Raw genomic sequence first — 16,140 nt, 5'->3', positions numbered from 1 at the left:
CAGCTGCAAGCCAGTAGGCTGAGAAGTGACTAACAACATAAAAGAAAATTTAGATACAGATGTAGTAGCATTCTGCAAATCTGAATCAGAGCAAACAAATGAACCCTTAAAAATTGGAAAATTCGACATGGAAGTACAAGAATTGAAACTGATACCAAGATGAGATGATGATGAATTGGAATCCGAAGAGCCTGCAGGTTGAGAATTAGACACTGAATTTCCAGGAAGTTCAGAAATAGCTGCAGTATCAGGAAGTTGAGATCCAGTAGAATTTAAAACACCTGATGTAGTGCGGAAAGTACATTCGAGAGCTGGAAAATCCAATACATCCAAAACACTGGAACTGCTATCCAAAATCGTACTAGAAAATCCATGTTTTAAAACATCTGAACAAAGTGGCTTAAGAGGTGGATCCAAAAAATTTACGCTAGTGCCAAGTGAATATTCAAGAATCTGATTGGAAAATCTGATAAACTCGAAATACTGGGATTAGTATTCAAAACAGAGCTAGTAAAACAATCATGCTTTAAAACATCTGAATAAAGCTGTTTAGAAGAAGAAATATGACACAATCTCTAGAATTACAAACCCGAACACTGGAAACTAAAGAACGTTTCACAACATCTGAAAAGAGTGGTTTGGAAACAGAAGCACCAAGATTACTACCCAAATGAGTACTCAGAACAGAAGGAATACTGGTTAATGCTGGGAAACTGCTAAGGGATGTAGAACAAAATGGTGCACTTACCTCTGCAACAGTCAAACTTCTCCTGATATCTTTTACAAAAATTTTGCCCAGCTGCTGATTACCTCTCCGATTTAGGTGTAAACCGTCTCTGGATAAACAAGTACTCCAAGAATAATCAAAAGAGCTGCAAAAGAAAAACCCATCTTTACCTTCGTATGTTGCGAGAAGTCTTGAATTTATTTTTAGTATCTTCCTATTAAGTTCTTGTAGGTGATACGTGTTACAATCTCGATATAAATCCCGGCATCGTGGGAGAACACCTGAAAACAGAATGACCTTCGGGTTTAATCGTTCAATTCCCTTATATAGACAACCATATTTACGATGAATTTCATCTAAATCGTCATTTGAATTATTGGTACCAACGTGGACGAAAACTAAATGAAAATGGTTGTTCATAAAGGCAATCAATCTCACGTGTCAACCTTTCAATCCTAGCTCCTGGAAAGCAACGAAAATCAACTTCGTAATCAAGTAAATTCGCAGACAAATATTCTTGTAAATATTTAATCATAGAATCCCCGATTATGAGTATTTTCATCTTTTCAAATTGCTTAGACAAACACATAACTAAAATAAGATAATTAAAACTCAAAATATCAGCGCTAATACTACGTACCCTACTACCACAGCAGCACGTGCAAGAAAAATGGCGAAAACCTGTATTGCTTACTTCCAAAAATTACATTTGGCTTCATTTTTAAATTTTGGCGCAAATTACGGTAACCTCTTAGTGTTGCCATCGGTCACGTGAGACCCGCTAACTTCCGTAAACTCTCAGCGTTTGTCGTCGCATACAAGGAGGTTAGAATAGATGGAGTAAGCCTTCCCCGTATGTTCCCATGCAATGAAAATGAAGCCATGATACGTCACGATGCGTGACGTCACGACTGATATGTGCCAGTCGTCAGCCATGTTTTTGCGACCCTTTAGGGTTGCAATTTCGGTTGGGGGCCAATCTTTGGCTCTTTAGCCGTATTAGTTAAAACTTTAATTATTTAACATTTTAGAGGACCTTTTAGAGAATCTTAAGTTCCGATTTTTCGCACTCATATAAAGATGTGTGACTTCTCTCTCGTAGTTTTTTAAAATGACGAATTTCTCATATGATTCATGATGCGTTTTTAAAACATTTTCACATATACTTCAAATTCATATATAAGTTACAAAAACTTTTTTGTCAACTTACTTCTGAATTTTCAGTTTATACTTTTACATACATGCATACAATACATGCATAATGTTAGACAACTCAAAATGTACTTTTTGACAAGAGATTTCCCGCAGCTGTATTCTTAATTTCCATGAGGTTATAATGGGTTTGAAATCACGTTTTCATATTTATGTAATTACTTTTCTTTTATAATTCAAGGTAGTTTCATGTATTATATAAAAATTATAAGCCTTTCAATACAGTACTTGTATGATAATTCTTAATATCTTAACTATACCATTTCAGTACTGATGGAGTTAAGCATATTACTTTTATTTACATTACATGTTAAATTATTTAGAGAACATTAAAGCTGTGGCTACAAATTTGTATGAAGAAAACTTCAGTAAATTTTAAGTTTCTAAAGCTTTTCTGAATCAAAAGTTACTTTTCTAAAATTGTAAGCAACTTTTATATGATAAGTGGATAAATACATGCTGATGCTTTAATATATCTAGCAAGTTCGCATTTTAAACTTCTGAAAAATTTAATAGCTTGTCTGCATAATAATTCTTGTTTTTCATTTTTAATCTACTTCTTGTTTATCATTTTTAATATGCAGTTTGAAGTTTGCTCACATGGAATCGAATGTTTATTATTGCAACAATTTGGTTAAAAATGTTATTTTGTGTGCATATCCAGAAAAAGGTAGCTAAAAGTTTTATGATTTTAAATACTGATTTGAGATATACACCTTTAAATTTTGATGTTTTAGCAGAATGCTATAAAAACTATTTCAATGCTCTAATGGCTGTGGGAATCTATATTTTAAAAATATATTTTTATATAAATTTAGCAATGTAAAAATTCCATATCAAAAATACTATTTTTGTTCTTTATTTAGCTAAAAAGAAAATTTTAAAAATTAATAAATAAAAAATAAAAAGAATACCTTTCCACACAAAATTTAGACACTATTTACCGATACATTTGCTATTGAGAAAATACTTTATACAGTACATAGAAAAACTGGTAAATTTATGAATTAAACAAGGGAAAAAACATACATAAAATTTAAAATTTTAATTTTATATTTGCTTTATATGAGTAGAGAATTTTATATTTGCTTTATAGAAATAGTGAATATTTGTTAAATTCAAATTTCATTCCTTGAAGCAATGGCACAAGAAAATTATTAAAATTAATTAAATTTTACTATTTTCTCGTGAAACAATGTTGTTAATATATTATTACACATATCTGAATATTTAATGATAATTCAGTACTCTTCTGTTATCGGGATGGAAATCAAAAATGTATGTATACACACATACATATGCATGGTTCATATATACATACATTCAATATACATCCATATAGAGATTTCTGAATCCAGTCCCGATAACAGAAGAGTACCAATAATTCTATAATTAGTTAATATCCTTATTAATTAATTTGCATAAGTAAAAACAAAAGTATTATTTAGCTTTAAATCTACATCTTTTGATAACAAACATATGCAAAATACTTGTACTTATAGTGAAAATAAAACAAAAATTGTTATTTTTCACTTTTTTTTCTAACACAGTGCAAGTCATTCCATTATAATCAAATTTTATTAAAACACAGTAACTGGATTTTTTCCATTAAAGTCAACACCTTTATGTAGAATATACATAAAGTCAACAGCTTTGTATAGAATGATATAATGCTAGACCTACTTTACCTGAAATTTTATTTATATTAATTTATGGGGAAATGCCAGAATAAATGCAAAAAAACCATCTGAATAAATCTTAGCCGACACTGTTATGATAGTATTTTTGTTTTCAATAAAATGTTTTTAAAGTATACCATTTTAGTTCAGTTTTCCCCCCTATTAAAGGAGCTACCCTAAGAGACATATTTTATTTACATATATCTCATTAATATGTTAAAAATATAGCTTAAGTGAGTTTTATGTGCATACTGTAAGGAAGGGGAAAGCCTTAATTCAAAACCTGTTTTAAAGCAGTAAGTAAATAAATAAAATACATTGCTTTTATTAGCATCTCAAAAAATAGTGTTTTGGCTTCTAAAAACAAATCCTAAGCATCACATCATGATAGATAATAATCTTACGTAAGAAGAAATATCTGATTAGGAATACATTCTTTATATTTATTTGATAAGATCAAAACATATATGCAACATCACATTATGAAAAATCCTGCGAATCATTACAACACTGTAAAACATTGATTAGTAAGGTAAACATCAGTTGATCATTCTTTCACAGTAGCAATAAATTTTTCATTTAAATTCTTAAAAATATGCCAAAACAAATTTACGATTGGTGCTTAAGATTTAAGGTCACACAAAAGTAAATTTGATTTAGCAGAGCTTGATATCTTCCATAACATAAAAGTAACTGCTACATGATGGAAGATTTTGTGAACAAAATACAAACATTTTATAAATACTTAACCTTAATGACTAACTTCAAATTAATCCAATAATGATGGAAACAATAATGTAATTGAGTACTGCAAATTTACTTTGTATGATATTTCTATGTAAAATCTGAAATTTATAATAGGTGAAGGACTTTACATTATTTAAACAATGAAGCCCCACTTCTGAAAGCGAGGACTTAGACAAGACATATAGGACATTAAAACATACATTACCATATTATTATATTACTCAAAATTATTACTTTCAATAATACTGTTCTTTTGCTTACTTAATGCATATTCCTATATATATGTAAAATTTAAAATTAAGCAAAAAAGTTATTTTAGTTTAATCCTGATTTTGAACAAACCTCTGTAGACTTTGAAGGCAATCAAATACAGGTTTCTCTTTTTTAGGGGCAAATCTGAAGAAATGAGACCTGTGTCTGATAGGCCTCGAAATCAGTAATTTTAATCAAAAACTATATCAAATTGAGGTTGCTTTTATGCCTCATTTTAAATATGATTATTATAATAAAATACACATTTAATTATATATATATAACAGCAAAATTTAAACAGTATTATGAATTATTATCTATTAAAAATTTCAATTTTTAATCTATTCTTAAGCACTGAAATTAAAGCTTAATCATATAATGCCTGAATTTCAATATTTTGATTTATTTATAAAACAAATTAATCCATTTTTAATATGAAACATTTTTTATGAAAACTATAAAACTTAAAAAAACATACATTTTAAAAACTGGATATCATTGAATGGTAGTTTGGTAAACCCAATGCCTTTTACATGCTGTGGGGTCAACAGTTGTCTTGGATTAGGCACATTAAACAAGGCTTTAGTTTTTTAAACCCATCTTTCCTAGAACATTCAAACTGGTTTTCTTCAAAATGCACCTTCAAATTTAACAAAAGCATGTATGAAGTTTAACATTAAAATCAAAAACACTAGTATTTAATTACAGTTGCATGTACTAAATGAATTTAATCACACTATTAAGAATGAAATTTTGTGAAAAATTTTAACTTTTATATGAAAATAGGACAAAATTAAGAATAAATAATTAAGTTTATGAAGCTTCCTGAAGGACACAGAATATATTTACCTCACTATACAGAATAACCTAAACAATTTATAATTTATGTAATACTTACCAATTTTTAAGACTGGCGCCAACTGATATATTTGGCGACAATACATCAGAATCAAAATACAGCATAGACCTTTAATACACTATTCGTACAGTAAAATTTAAATAAAAAAACGCCTATTACAATCCCAACTGAGACAAAGTTTACATGAAATATAGAATACAATTTTACAAACAGTATAAACTATTAGCAACAGTAAAAAACAGTATTGGCGATATTTTGCTGCACAAATGCACACACATTCCACAATTGATTTTATATTGGTAAAATCATTTCAGCGTCAATAAGTGACAGCTAAATGAAAGTACACATTTTGAAAAAAAAATAATAAGGGAATTTTTCTCATATGCTATGAAAAAATACGAAGCTGCACTTACTTCACAAAAACACGCTCCTGCGACCGAAATCCATTGATCTCGACCAGAAAGAATTACTTCTTCTTCGTCTTTTTTCATTTTTTGCTAAACAAAACATCCTAAAGTTATTTCTAGAATGATTTGACAATTTGGTGCAGCACATCTATCCATATTTCTCAAAATCAGGTCGAAACGATCAACAAAGCAATGCTGAACTAATAGCGAGTAGCAATAAAGTCAGAATAATAGAAATACTAAAATACCTGTTTATGGCATTTACTTATGAAATTAGCTGCGTAGCAGCGGGAATGATTGACATCCTTCACTACATTCACCAATTTTATCTGGCTGAGCAGTTTTAATACAATCATAAACAAAGCTTTCGTCTTATCCGTACGCTACACGGCAGCCATGCTGGCTCATCAGTCGTGACGTCACGCTGTCGATCCTTCCTCGGCTTCAATTTTGTGACGTCATGCTTACTCCATCTATTCTAACCTCCTTGGTCGCATATATCTGCAAACCTCCATTCTTTTTACAATTTAATATCTGTGTTGCCAAAATATTAAAACTTAAAATTATGCTTTATATACAAATACTATCAAACCTGGTACGCTGCTTCGTCCTATTCAGCGTGTCTTTCCATTGGAAGTGCAATTAACGGACACCCCCACTGATCCCATAAACGATAACTCTTTTACTAATTATATTTCTTCTATTTCTAGTGATGAGCATTCAGATTCTAATGACTCTAGTAACATCCTGCAAGGTACAAAATTGTCAAGATCGGGACGTGTGATCAAGGTGCCTCAGAAATTAATGCTAAACGAATTAAGTGGATTTAAAACACAGTAAAAAACTAATCAATTGATAGAGGTAAAAATAAAAATAGTAAGCTATATGCTAAACGGATTAAGTAGATTTAAAACACAGTAAAATACTAATCAATTGATCGAGGTTTTGACCACATAGGTCTCTTCGACCAGGTAATGTATGTCTTTGAGCCAACCTGAAGTCGACTCAAAGAGGCGGAGAATATTGGAGACGGCTGCTGCAGACAGACGATTACGTAACGGCTGGGCGAAGTCGACAGAAGGAGCTCCGCATTTGATTGGACTATGTTTTATTAATCTCATTTTTTCTTTAACTGCAAACTAAGCGGGAAAATTCCCTTTTCACTCAGTTATATGTATGCATTTGATAGGGTAATGTAACGTTTTTCGGCTTGTGTGAGGTATCCAAATTAAATCTTTATATTAATAACCCTGCTGTGATTATTAAATTTGTAACCTGCACGTTGTAGCCCTGAGAGTTGCAAGAAAGGAAAAAAGAATAACAATCACGTGATCTATGAGTAACAACCAGACAGTTCACTGCTTACTATAAATAGAATGGAATATATGGTTTTCCTATGTATACGATCTAGTTTCTCATAGAAAGTTCTCCCTTTCCTTAGAGAGCCTTCGAGTGCTTTGCTATAGTTAAATATACCATACCATACCACAGAAAGGACTATAATCTTTTTACAGTAGCTAGAAAAAATATATTGTAAAAGGAACCAAGTAAAACTTGACGCACATACCTTGGTCAACGTGAAGATGAAGAAGTGTTGTTAATCATGTCTGAAAAGCACAACATACAATATATAATATTTCGCACCAACATTAGCACGCATGCGAATTGAGTTGTTAGATCCATCATTTCGCATGATGTCGGATCCGTCACACAGACACTGGTATAGACCTTGCAAATCAAAGATGTGCGTTTGAGTGTTTGCCATCAGTGTCTGAGATGGAATTAACACTCGAACACGAAATTTTCGATTTTATCCGTTTAGTGCACTGTCTGTGAGTTTTTCACTAAAGGGATCGTACAAATTTTGGTTTCGTTCATTCGCTCTCCCAACACTGTTGTAAGTTCAGCTTGGAATTCTAATAGTCCTCTTTTCTGCCTCTCAGAGTGGAATGCGACCCTATGTTCTATGGTAATTATTGCTAATTTGGATAAGTACTATCACCCTTTTTAATTTGTAAAAACAGTTTAGAATCGCCCTGTATATATATATATATATATATAATTAGAAGATAAATTTTAGTACGCACGCTAAAAAGTTACCAAAAATTGTGGCTTCCTGAGAACTTTAACATAAGCATATTTAGTTGCTATGAAATGTCTGAAAAAGGAGAAATATACAACATTTGAATATTTACAAGTAAAATTAATAAAAATAGTAAGCTATATGCTAAACGAATTAAGTAGATTTAAAACACAGTAAAAAACTAATCAATTGATCGAGGTAAAAATAAAAATAGTAAGCTATATGCTAAACGGATTAAGTAGATTTAAAACACAGTAAAATACTATTCAATTGATCGAGGTTTTGACCACATAGGTCTCTTTTCTTTTGTTCTTATTACTTAACTCTTATAACTTATATATATATATATATAAAATATAGATAGCTATAAAAACTGCATTAGAAAGAAGTTGTAAAATGAGTTTAAACTAATTGATTATGGCAAAGCACTCAACAATTATTTGGATGAGAGATGCCTTTGTGGAAAATATGAGTTCAAATAAATTTAAAAAGGAATTTTATAACAGTAAATAAAAGATGGAATATCAAACAGAAATACATTAGAAAATGCATGTGAAATAATGTTAAGTAAACTGGTTATTAAGCGTTTCAGAAGCCTACAGTATTAATATTAACATCAACACAGTATCTACAGTATTAACATCAACACGTGAACAAACAACGTCTATTTTGAAGAAAGAACATATGTTTCCGCATAAGCTTTAGTTCCGAGTAAATGAATTTCGCCTTTCTCGGTTTATCTGAATCCTTGCAATCTTTTGCATCACTAAGACGGAGCGTTCAGATAAGTAGAACTTCTTTTCTCTAAGCTAAATCAAATATCTGTCACTAAAGTACCTTTAAATTCATTCATTTATTATGATCATTATTATTATTATTCTCATTTTATTATGTTCTGGCATTAAATACTTAGTAATTGCTTTAAATCATGTGGTTCTTTTTGGTTACCATCTCGTAGGGACGCTATCCTTATCAGTAGCCCTTATCAGTAGTGTTAGCCCTACCCATTGGGGCCCCTTTGAGGAATGTCTCGAGAGCTAAAAACACGATCTCGGGCCTCAATGAATGTACAGAGTTGTAGTTTTTGCTCCTTTAATCTATATTTGCTATCTATTTAAATTAAAAGCATGTATTAATACAGTGTGCCTCAAATTGATAAAATAGTACACATATAATAAATTATGACCATTAACTTAATAAATAAATAAAATGCTTATTTTTTTAAAAAAATTAATTAATAATAATAATAAAAAAACTCCGTAATTTATTTACTTATTTATTTTTGCTTATATGTTCTCGCCTTGTTTTGGATTTATGATTTTATCTGATGCTGTTTTCTGAATATATAAATATGTTGGAAACCGCAATAGATGATGTTACTTAGTTTAATGTATAACTTTGCATGATATTATATGTATCTTGATCTTATGTGTCTTCTGTTACTGTGTCTCAAAGTAGAGGCTAATATTGGTTTCCATGTAAAAAAATAAAAGTTTAAATTTAAAAAATTTTAAATTTTAGTTTCCCTGTTATAGCAAAAGTTAGCTTCTAAACTTGACTTATACTGTTATGTGACTGTACCCCCAAAATTTATTATTTTATTATTAATTTTCCCCATCTTTACCTCTATTCAGCTTTACAAAACACACTCATTACACACACCTGGAAGACTGTATTTAATGTAAATGATAACAACTTTGACTACACTCATGAACACAATCGTGTTTTTTTTTTTTTTTAACAAAATTCTCTTACTTCCTTTCCTTTTCTTTCTATAGGCCCTTTTTTTTTTTAATTATAAATAATTTTTTTTTTCCTCTCCATTACTTTTGGGCCATTTATTTTTTACTTTATTTTGTCCCATCTTTTCTTCCTGGCCTTTCGAACTCGTATAAAATATACGAAGTTCCTTTTTACTCTCCTCTGAAATACGAAATTGTCCCCCTTTCTATATACCTTTCCTTCGCACCTATGCTTGATTTTTCGCCCATCGGTGCAGAAAGACGTAGCGGGTGCAACAAAAGACATCTGTCTACTTTGTCTGTCTGTCTGTCTGTTTATCTGAATAACAAATCAGTAATTCTTAATGCATCTTTTGGACTATGAATACTTCTAAACATTTAATTTTTGTATATGGAAAGAAGAACATACACACACAATTCGCGCTGGCAATTTTATCATTAAAATTATTCTTTATTATTAAATATAGCGATATTCGTCGCTACTAAAAAACAAGAGATTTAATTATAAATAAAACGTTAAGCCAAAAATATGGGGCGGAATTGAAAACTTAAAATTCGATAATATATCTTGAAAAACTGCGAAACTTCGTAGAGAAACATTATACCGGAAGTAGAATTAACAGTTCCGGTTGAATCCTTGTTTGTTGTTGTTTACATCGAAAACTCATCAGTTCATGCTTGGCAGTTCAGAATTGTTTTCCCTATCCGATTTCCTTCGACAGGGAAAACAGTTTTCGCCGCATACAATAAATCGCCAAACTTAGCCAAGTCAAAGAATACACGTTCTCTGGCCAAGTGCCGCTTACTGCAAATTTGCCGTAAGGGCAGGTAGCGTGAAAGAAATTTGTCCAGTTTACGGAAGGGTTAATTCATGTCTCAAAAATGAAAACTTTTACTTACGCGCCAGATGTGTGGAAATGTCTGAATGGTATATTTTGCGTATATAAACCAGCCCATTTGCCTACTGCTCATGTTCGCAACACTCTGAAAATTGTACTGTGCCGAGGTAATATGAAAAATTATTATTTTTTTATTTATTTGTCCGTTTTAAGTAAGTTATATGTTAACTATTTTGATTTTAAAAATCAGAATGTATTTTGCAAAGAGACAATATTTACAGTTGCCTGGCTTCATTTGGATTGGACTATCTCTGTCTTCAGAATGATTAGGTTAAACTTGGAATTAGTCGGGCAATTAGGGATGAAGGATATAACCTATGCAAGGATCAAGCAATATGTATTTTAATATTTGATATTTATTTTCACCGAAATCACTGAAGAAAATGTATGCAAAAGTGAATCCTGTGCTGCAAGCAATCATGAAAAATTTTGAATCTGGGAGTATTTAAATGTTACTTGGTCATCTACTTTGTGAAAATGGAAACTGCCATGAGCATAATAAAATAACTATAAATCGTTTTCAAAAAGGAATTTAAAAGAAGTGTCAGATATATGGTAACAGAAGAGGTAAAAGCTTGAAAATGCAACTGAGAACAAATGTTTGTAAACTGAGAGCAAACATGAGGTTTTGTGCAAGTGATAATTTTCATCTCCCATAGTTGGGTCTGTCTCATTCTGAAAAATCTGCAGATGCTCTTTTCCATGGGAAGATAATAACGATGGACGTGGTTGGGCCATTTATCTTAGTATTTGGTAAAAGTCATTATAAGCCCAATATAATGAAGCACATTTAAGAACATAAGCAATGATTGCCTTTTCACTGTTCTATTTTTTATTGGAAGTGGAACTTTCAGCTGATGTGATGGCAGGTCCAGGTTGATCACTTCTAATACTTTCAGAAATGAAAATTTTGGTTTAATCCTAGTATCCGGTGCACACGGGATTTGGCTACTTTTGGCGACTTTATGATGAGCAGTAAAAATGGGACATGTACGATGAGTAGTAAACAGGTCATTCAAAGAATATATATAGTATATATTATATAGACGTTCTTTGGATCATTTTTGGTGTTGGCGATAATTTTCAAAATCACGCCAAGGCTGCACCGTATACTAGGATTTTACCAAAATTTTCTCTCTCAGTCTTTCATAAATTTATTGTTATTCCTGGAGAATAAGGGGTTGATCTTTACATTATGGTAACTTGGCGATTTTTTGGCGAAAATTTGGCAACCAACTCTCCTACAGCAACCCTCTATTTTTTTTTCCCCACCGCCATTTTGTCTTCACGAAGTAAAGACATGTTTCTTTTCTTTTTATCTACTGAACACTTTCCAACAATCTACTAGCCGAATTACACTTATGCTAAAAATTTTATCAAACAAAACTGCTTAATCATGACAAATATTCACTGCAAAATTGGGAAAAAGTGCACAATACCATACTCCTTACGCGTTTTTCAAAATAACACATACACATAAACCATGTACATGCCGACTTATTTTTACTTAAAAAAACATCCCAGAATTGCACAAAAATGGCATTGCGCACACTCTTCACTATATTCATGTACACTGCTTTTTTCTCATAAATTAGAAAAATTTCACGAAAATACATGACAATTTTCTCAATCTTTAAACCCGGTAAAAAGAACATATATGAAATTACCTGATCGCGAAAAAGTATTTACCCTTTCCAAATATGAACATTTCCACATATAAAATAAATAAAATATCCAAAAACTTTTATTTCTAAATCATCTATTATATTATAAACGTCACCAACGAATTCATACCGCAACCATTACAAATACTTAGTGTCAGATATTTAAATTATTTCCATGCACGTTTACTTCAACTAAAACGTATACCAAATTCCTACAAACATAAAATTCACAAAATAACTATCATTTCATTAAAATATAATTAAATTCAAAAACACTACTTAGAATATAAATGAGCACATACATTAAATTAATAAAAATTACCTTACATTCCTAATTACTTTAAACTAAATCATTGCTAATAACAATTTTCCCAATAATACCAAATTCCTTTCCAGCTTACATTTAGAACAATGCATAAAAATAATATCCTCAAATAATTAAAAATACTAACTTACCTAATCTTCTTCAGAATCTTAATTACGTGGCGGATACACTTTTCTAATTCAATCAATAAAATTATTGAAAGATTTTTTCTGCGAATTTTTCCTCCATACTTCCTCCGCTAAATAAAAAGCAAACTTCTCTTTATCACAATGCCTAAATACCCATTTCGAATTCACTTTAGTTAGGGCCATGGGATCCAAAAATTAACCAACACTGTTTCACACAACACAGAATAAAGCTAAATACAAAATTTCCAGATTTTCTCCCGATTTCCCCCCTTTTCCGATTAAAGAACCGTAATTTGTCCATTAATATCACATGACATATCCCATGATCTCTCATTTCCCTCACGCAAAATAATGCGTAATCGGAGCTGAGTTCTGCTCACATTATTACCAAAGTCCCAGGTAGTAACCTTTATCGCCTCCAAAATGTCGCCAAACTACCAGTTACCATATTGTAAAGATCAACCGAATAAGGTTTTAACATGTAGGTGGAGTTGTTTCTTTAATTTTAAAAGGCTGAATTTCCATCCTAGTATTTCTGAGCGAAAGACAGGACTGCATTCAGAAATTCGAATTGATTTTTAAGATATACTTATTACTAAAAAAAGAGTTTTATCATGAAATCGTGCTTCAGTTTCATAAAAGGAGCACTGAAGTACTTCTTATTTGGGCATCAGCTAGAATTATCTCCCAGACTAAGAAGTACTGGAGCTGAGCTCCAGCACAGTTTAAGCTGTGTGTTTGTGTTTATTTTTTATTAAGTTGATTTGTAGTATTAATAACAATTTCTTTTTTATCATTTATATTGTAATGTCTGTTTTAATGGTAGAAGTCCCTTTACACTGTCAAGAAGTTCATCTGAAGAGAGGTAACTCAAGTACGTGTATTTGAAAGGAAATTTAAGCTGACATTGATCATTTTAAGCATATGGGATAGGAAGTTTAGTCAGTAACACATTTTAAAAGTTACTATATGTTATATTATTGAATATGAATTTTAGAACCAATGTGAAAAATGTGATTTTTAATTATAAGTTCTTACAGAATCCAAATTTAGGACATTCTTTGATCAAATTAGTTATCAAGATGCTGCTAGAGTCTAGTATTTAATCGCTATTCTTGCATTTGTATGTAACAAGTTTAATCTGTAATTTAAAGTTTTTATATTCTTTGTGTTGTAGTTTTTTTAATCTGCAGGTGTAGTATTTTCATGAAATATTTAAATAAGGAGTATGTTCCATAATACAAAAGTGCTGAAAATTATTTGATTCTGTTTTGCATCTTACTGCTACTTATTCATTCACCTTCCATTCTTGGATTATTTAATTTTATTTTATTTATCATTAATGCAGTTTATTGCTGTTTATTTTTAATCATTATTTATTACAGAATTTTTCCTCACTTAGAAAGCCTTATATTGGACTATAGACTTTGAATTAAAAAAAAAATAGTCTCTTACAAAATAAACTATTTTTTTGTTTTGTCAGAAATAGAGATCACAATCACAAGCTAGAATATGTAACTGCATTTACATTTTTAATTGCATAAATGTTAACTCATATGGTTGAAAAATTCTATTAAATAATCACAGGATTAAATTAAATTTACATTATATATTAAACTAATTTCACAAGTTTATTTACAGCTTTTCAAGAGATACAGAACAACTACTTTAGCAGAAGCTAAAATAAGAATATGCAGAACGAGGGAAAACTATGCTTGGGAGAACCCAGGCCTTGCACATATAGTGTTTCAGATGCCATTTAGGCATGTTAACCACAATGCTAACTCCCAATGAGTAGTGAACACCTTCATATTGTAAAGTTAGTCCTAAAACTGTAAATCAAGGTTATAGATGTCGATAAATAAAGAGTGTAATGAGAAAACAAAAGTATTCTTTTAACTAAGGTGTCAAGGAAGCTACTTGTAAACTTGAGCTAAAATGGAGGGTGAATTCGACAGAATTATTACTTTTGTAGTTTTAAGTAAAGTTACATTGATCTGTTTCTTCTTGTACATGTTTAAAAACTCTAGATTTTAACTTTCTAAAGCCGGAGGTATAGCAGTTGTAACCAGGAAAAGAACGTTCTTTAATGCTGGCTGTGGTATAACTGTCGTACCAGCCATCCCCTTCCTATTTTAGAGAATCGCCTATCTGTAGATCTCTGGGTGGTCAATTGTCGCTCTCAGAATAGCCGCTGGCTACGCATTGTTTCCCTCTTCTTTTCAGTTTGGCTGCATTCTGGCAAAAACCGCTGGTTTCGTCTCGTGCCAATATACTTGAAAATCAAATAGAAGCCATCTCCTTCTCAAACGTTAGAGCACTGTCTCATAATTTTAGTGCTAACTTTTTTAGTACTAACTTTTGCTATGATTAAAATGTCAGCGATTTTGTACGCTGTTCAAGCTTACCATATTTAATGCTTTTTAATCATAGCAAATAAGATTAGATTAATATTTTAGATTTAATACCCTTCTAGAAAATAGCTGAAACTGCTTTTATCATTTACTTCCTTTTTGACCTTTTTTTTTTGGAGTGCATAAAACTCTTAAAAACTGTTAACTCTTTCAAAGTGCTTCTATTATGTAGGCAATTTTGTCTGATTTATTAGGAGATAAATAAGAGACAATTGCATGCATAATAATTTTTGTGATTTCTCATTCATTCAATGATTTCATTCAATGATTGCTTTGAATGATTTTCATTCATTGTAAATTAAATAAAACCAATTTATCTTTAGACCCTCTTTCAGGATGGCATCTGCCAAAAAGTATTTAAATATCACTAAAGCTCATGTGACTTCTACTAAATGGAATCAAAACATCAGTTACTTTGTATAATATTTCGGCCAGTTTTATTTGCTGAAATTCTTGTACTCCTCAAGAGATAAAGGGAATTAAGACAAGTTAATAAAAATTTTATCTTTAAAAAAGAATGTTATTTTGTCTGTAATAAGGTGTATGTCAACTTACTATTAAATGTATGAGAATTAGATTACGGAAAAGCAGGCGAACGCTATCTGCTTAAGTGGATGGATGCTTTAGTGTAAACCTTTTTAAGAGAAAATGGCTAATCTTTGGAATATGGTAACAGGTAGTTTGGCGACATTTTGGTAAGGTGATAAAGGTTACTAGCTAGGACTTTAGCAGTGTACATGGATAAAGTCAAGAGTGTGCGCAATGCCATTTTTGTGCAATTCTGGGATTTTTTTTTAAGTGAAAATAGGTCGACGTGTAGATGGTTACCGTGTATGTGCAATTTTTAAAAACGCGGCAAGCAGTTATTGATTCTGCACTTTCTCCCAATTTCGCACCTAATCTTCGTCATTTTTGTTCCATAAAAGTTCGACTAGCAGTTCGTAATTCGGCTAGCAGATTGTTGGAAAAAAATGTTGAGTAAAAAAAAAAAAATGCCTTTAC

The 16,140-nt window shown here is 31.0% G+C and overlaps 1 protein-coding gene and 1 long non-coding RNA gene across 2 annotated transcripts in view; one reads left to right on the top strand and one right to left on the bottom strand.

The window, feature by feature from the left end:
• Nucleotides 1-5,000: 5,000 nt before the first annotated feature.
• On the bottom strand, nucleotides 5,001-6,287 carry LOC146993434 (uncharacterized). The gene is made up of 3 exons (XR_015038605.1): nucleotides 6,132-6,287; nucleotides 5,890-5,973; nucleotides 5,001-5,257 (listed from the first exon to the last, which is right to left on the bottom strand). It is a non-coding gene; the product is annotated as an uncharacterized LOC146993434 (long non-coding RNA).
• A 4,057-nt stretch (nucleotides 6,288-10,344) lies between these two features.
• LOC118189022 (pseudouridylate synthase TRUB2, mitochondrial) overlaps nucleotides 10,345-16,140 on the top strand; it is a 57,609-nt gene continuing 51,813 nt past the window's right edge. Inside the window, exon 1 of the mRNA XM_035359551.2 lies at nucleotides 10,345-10,714. Coding sequence (XP_035215442.1) covers nucleotides 10,591-10,714 — 124 coding nt within the window. The 5' untranslated portion in view covers nucleotides 10,345-10,590. The remainder of the gene's footprint in view (nucleotides 10,715-16,140) is intronic.

The sequence above is a fragment of the Stegodyphus dumicola genome, chromosome X1 (assembly GCF_044657685.1).
Source record: "Stegodyphus dumicola isolate Sdum_Otavi_A_Nest chromosome X1, ASM4465768v1".
NCBI classification, from domain to species: Eukaryota; Metazoa; Arthropoda; class Arachnida; order Araneae; family Eresidae; genus Stegodyphus; species Stegodyphus dumicola.
Note: the sequence above shows the minus strand (reverse complement) of the source record. Positions and strands in the feature narration are given on the sequence as shown.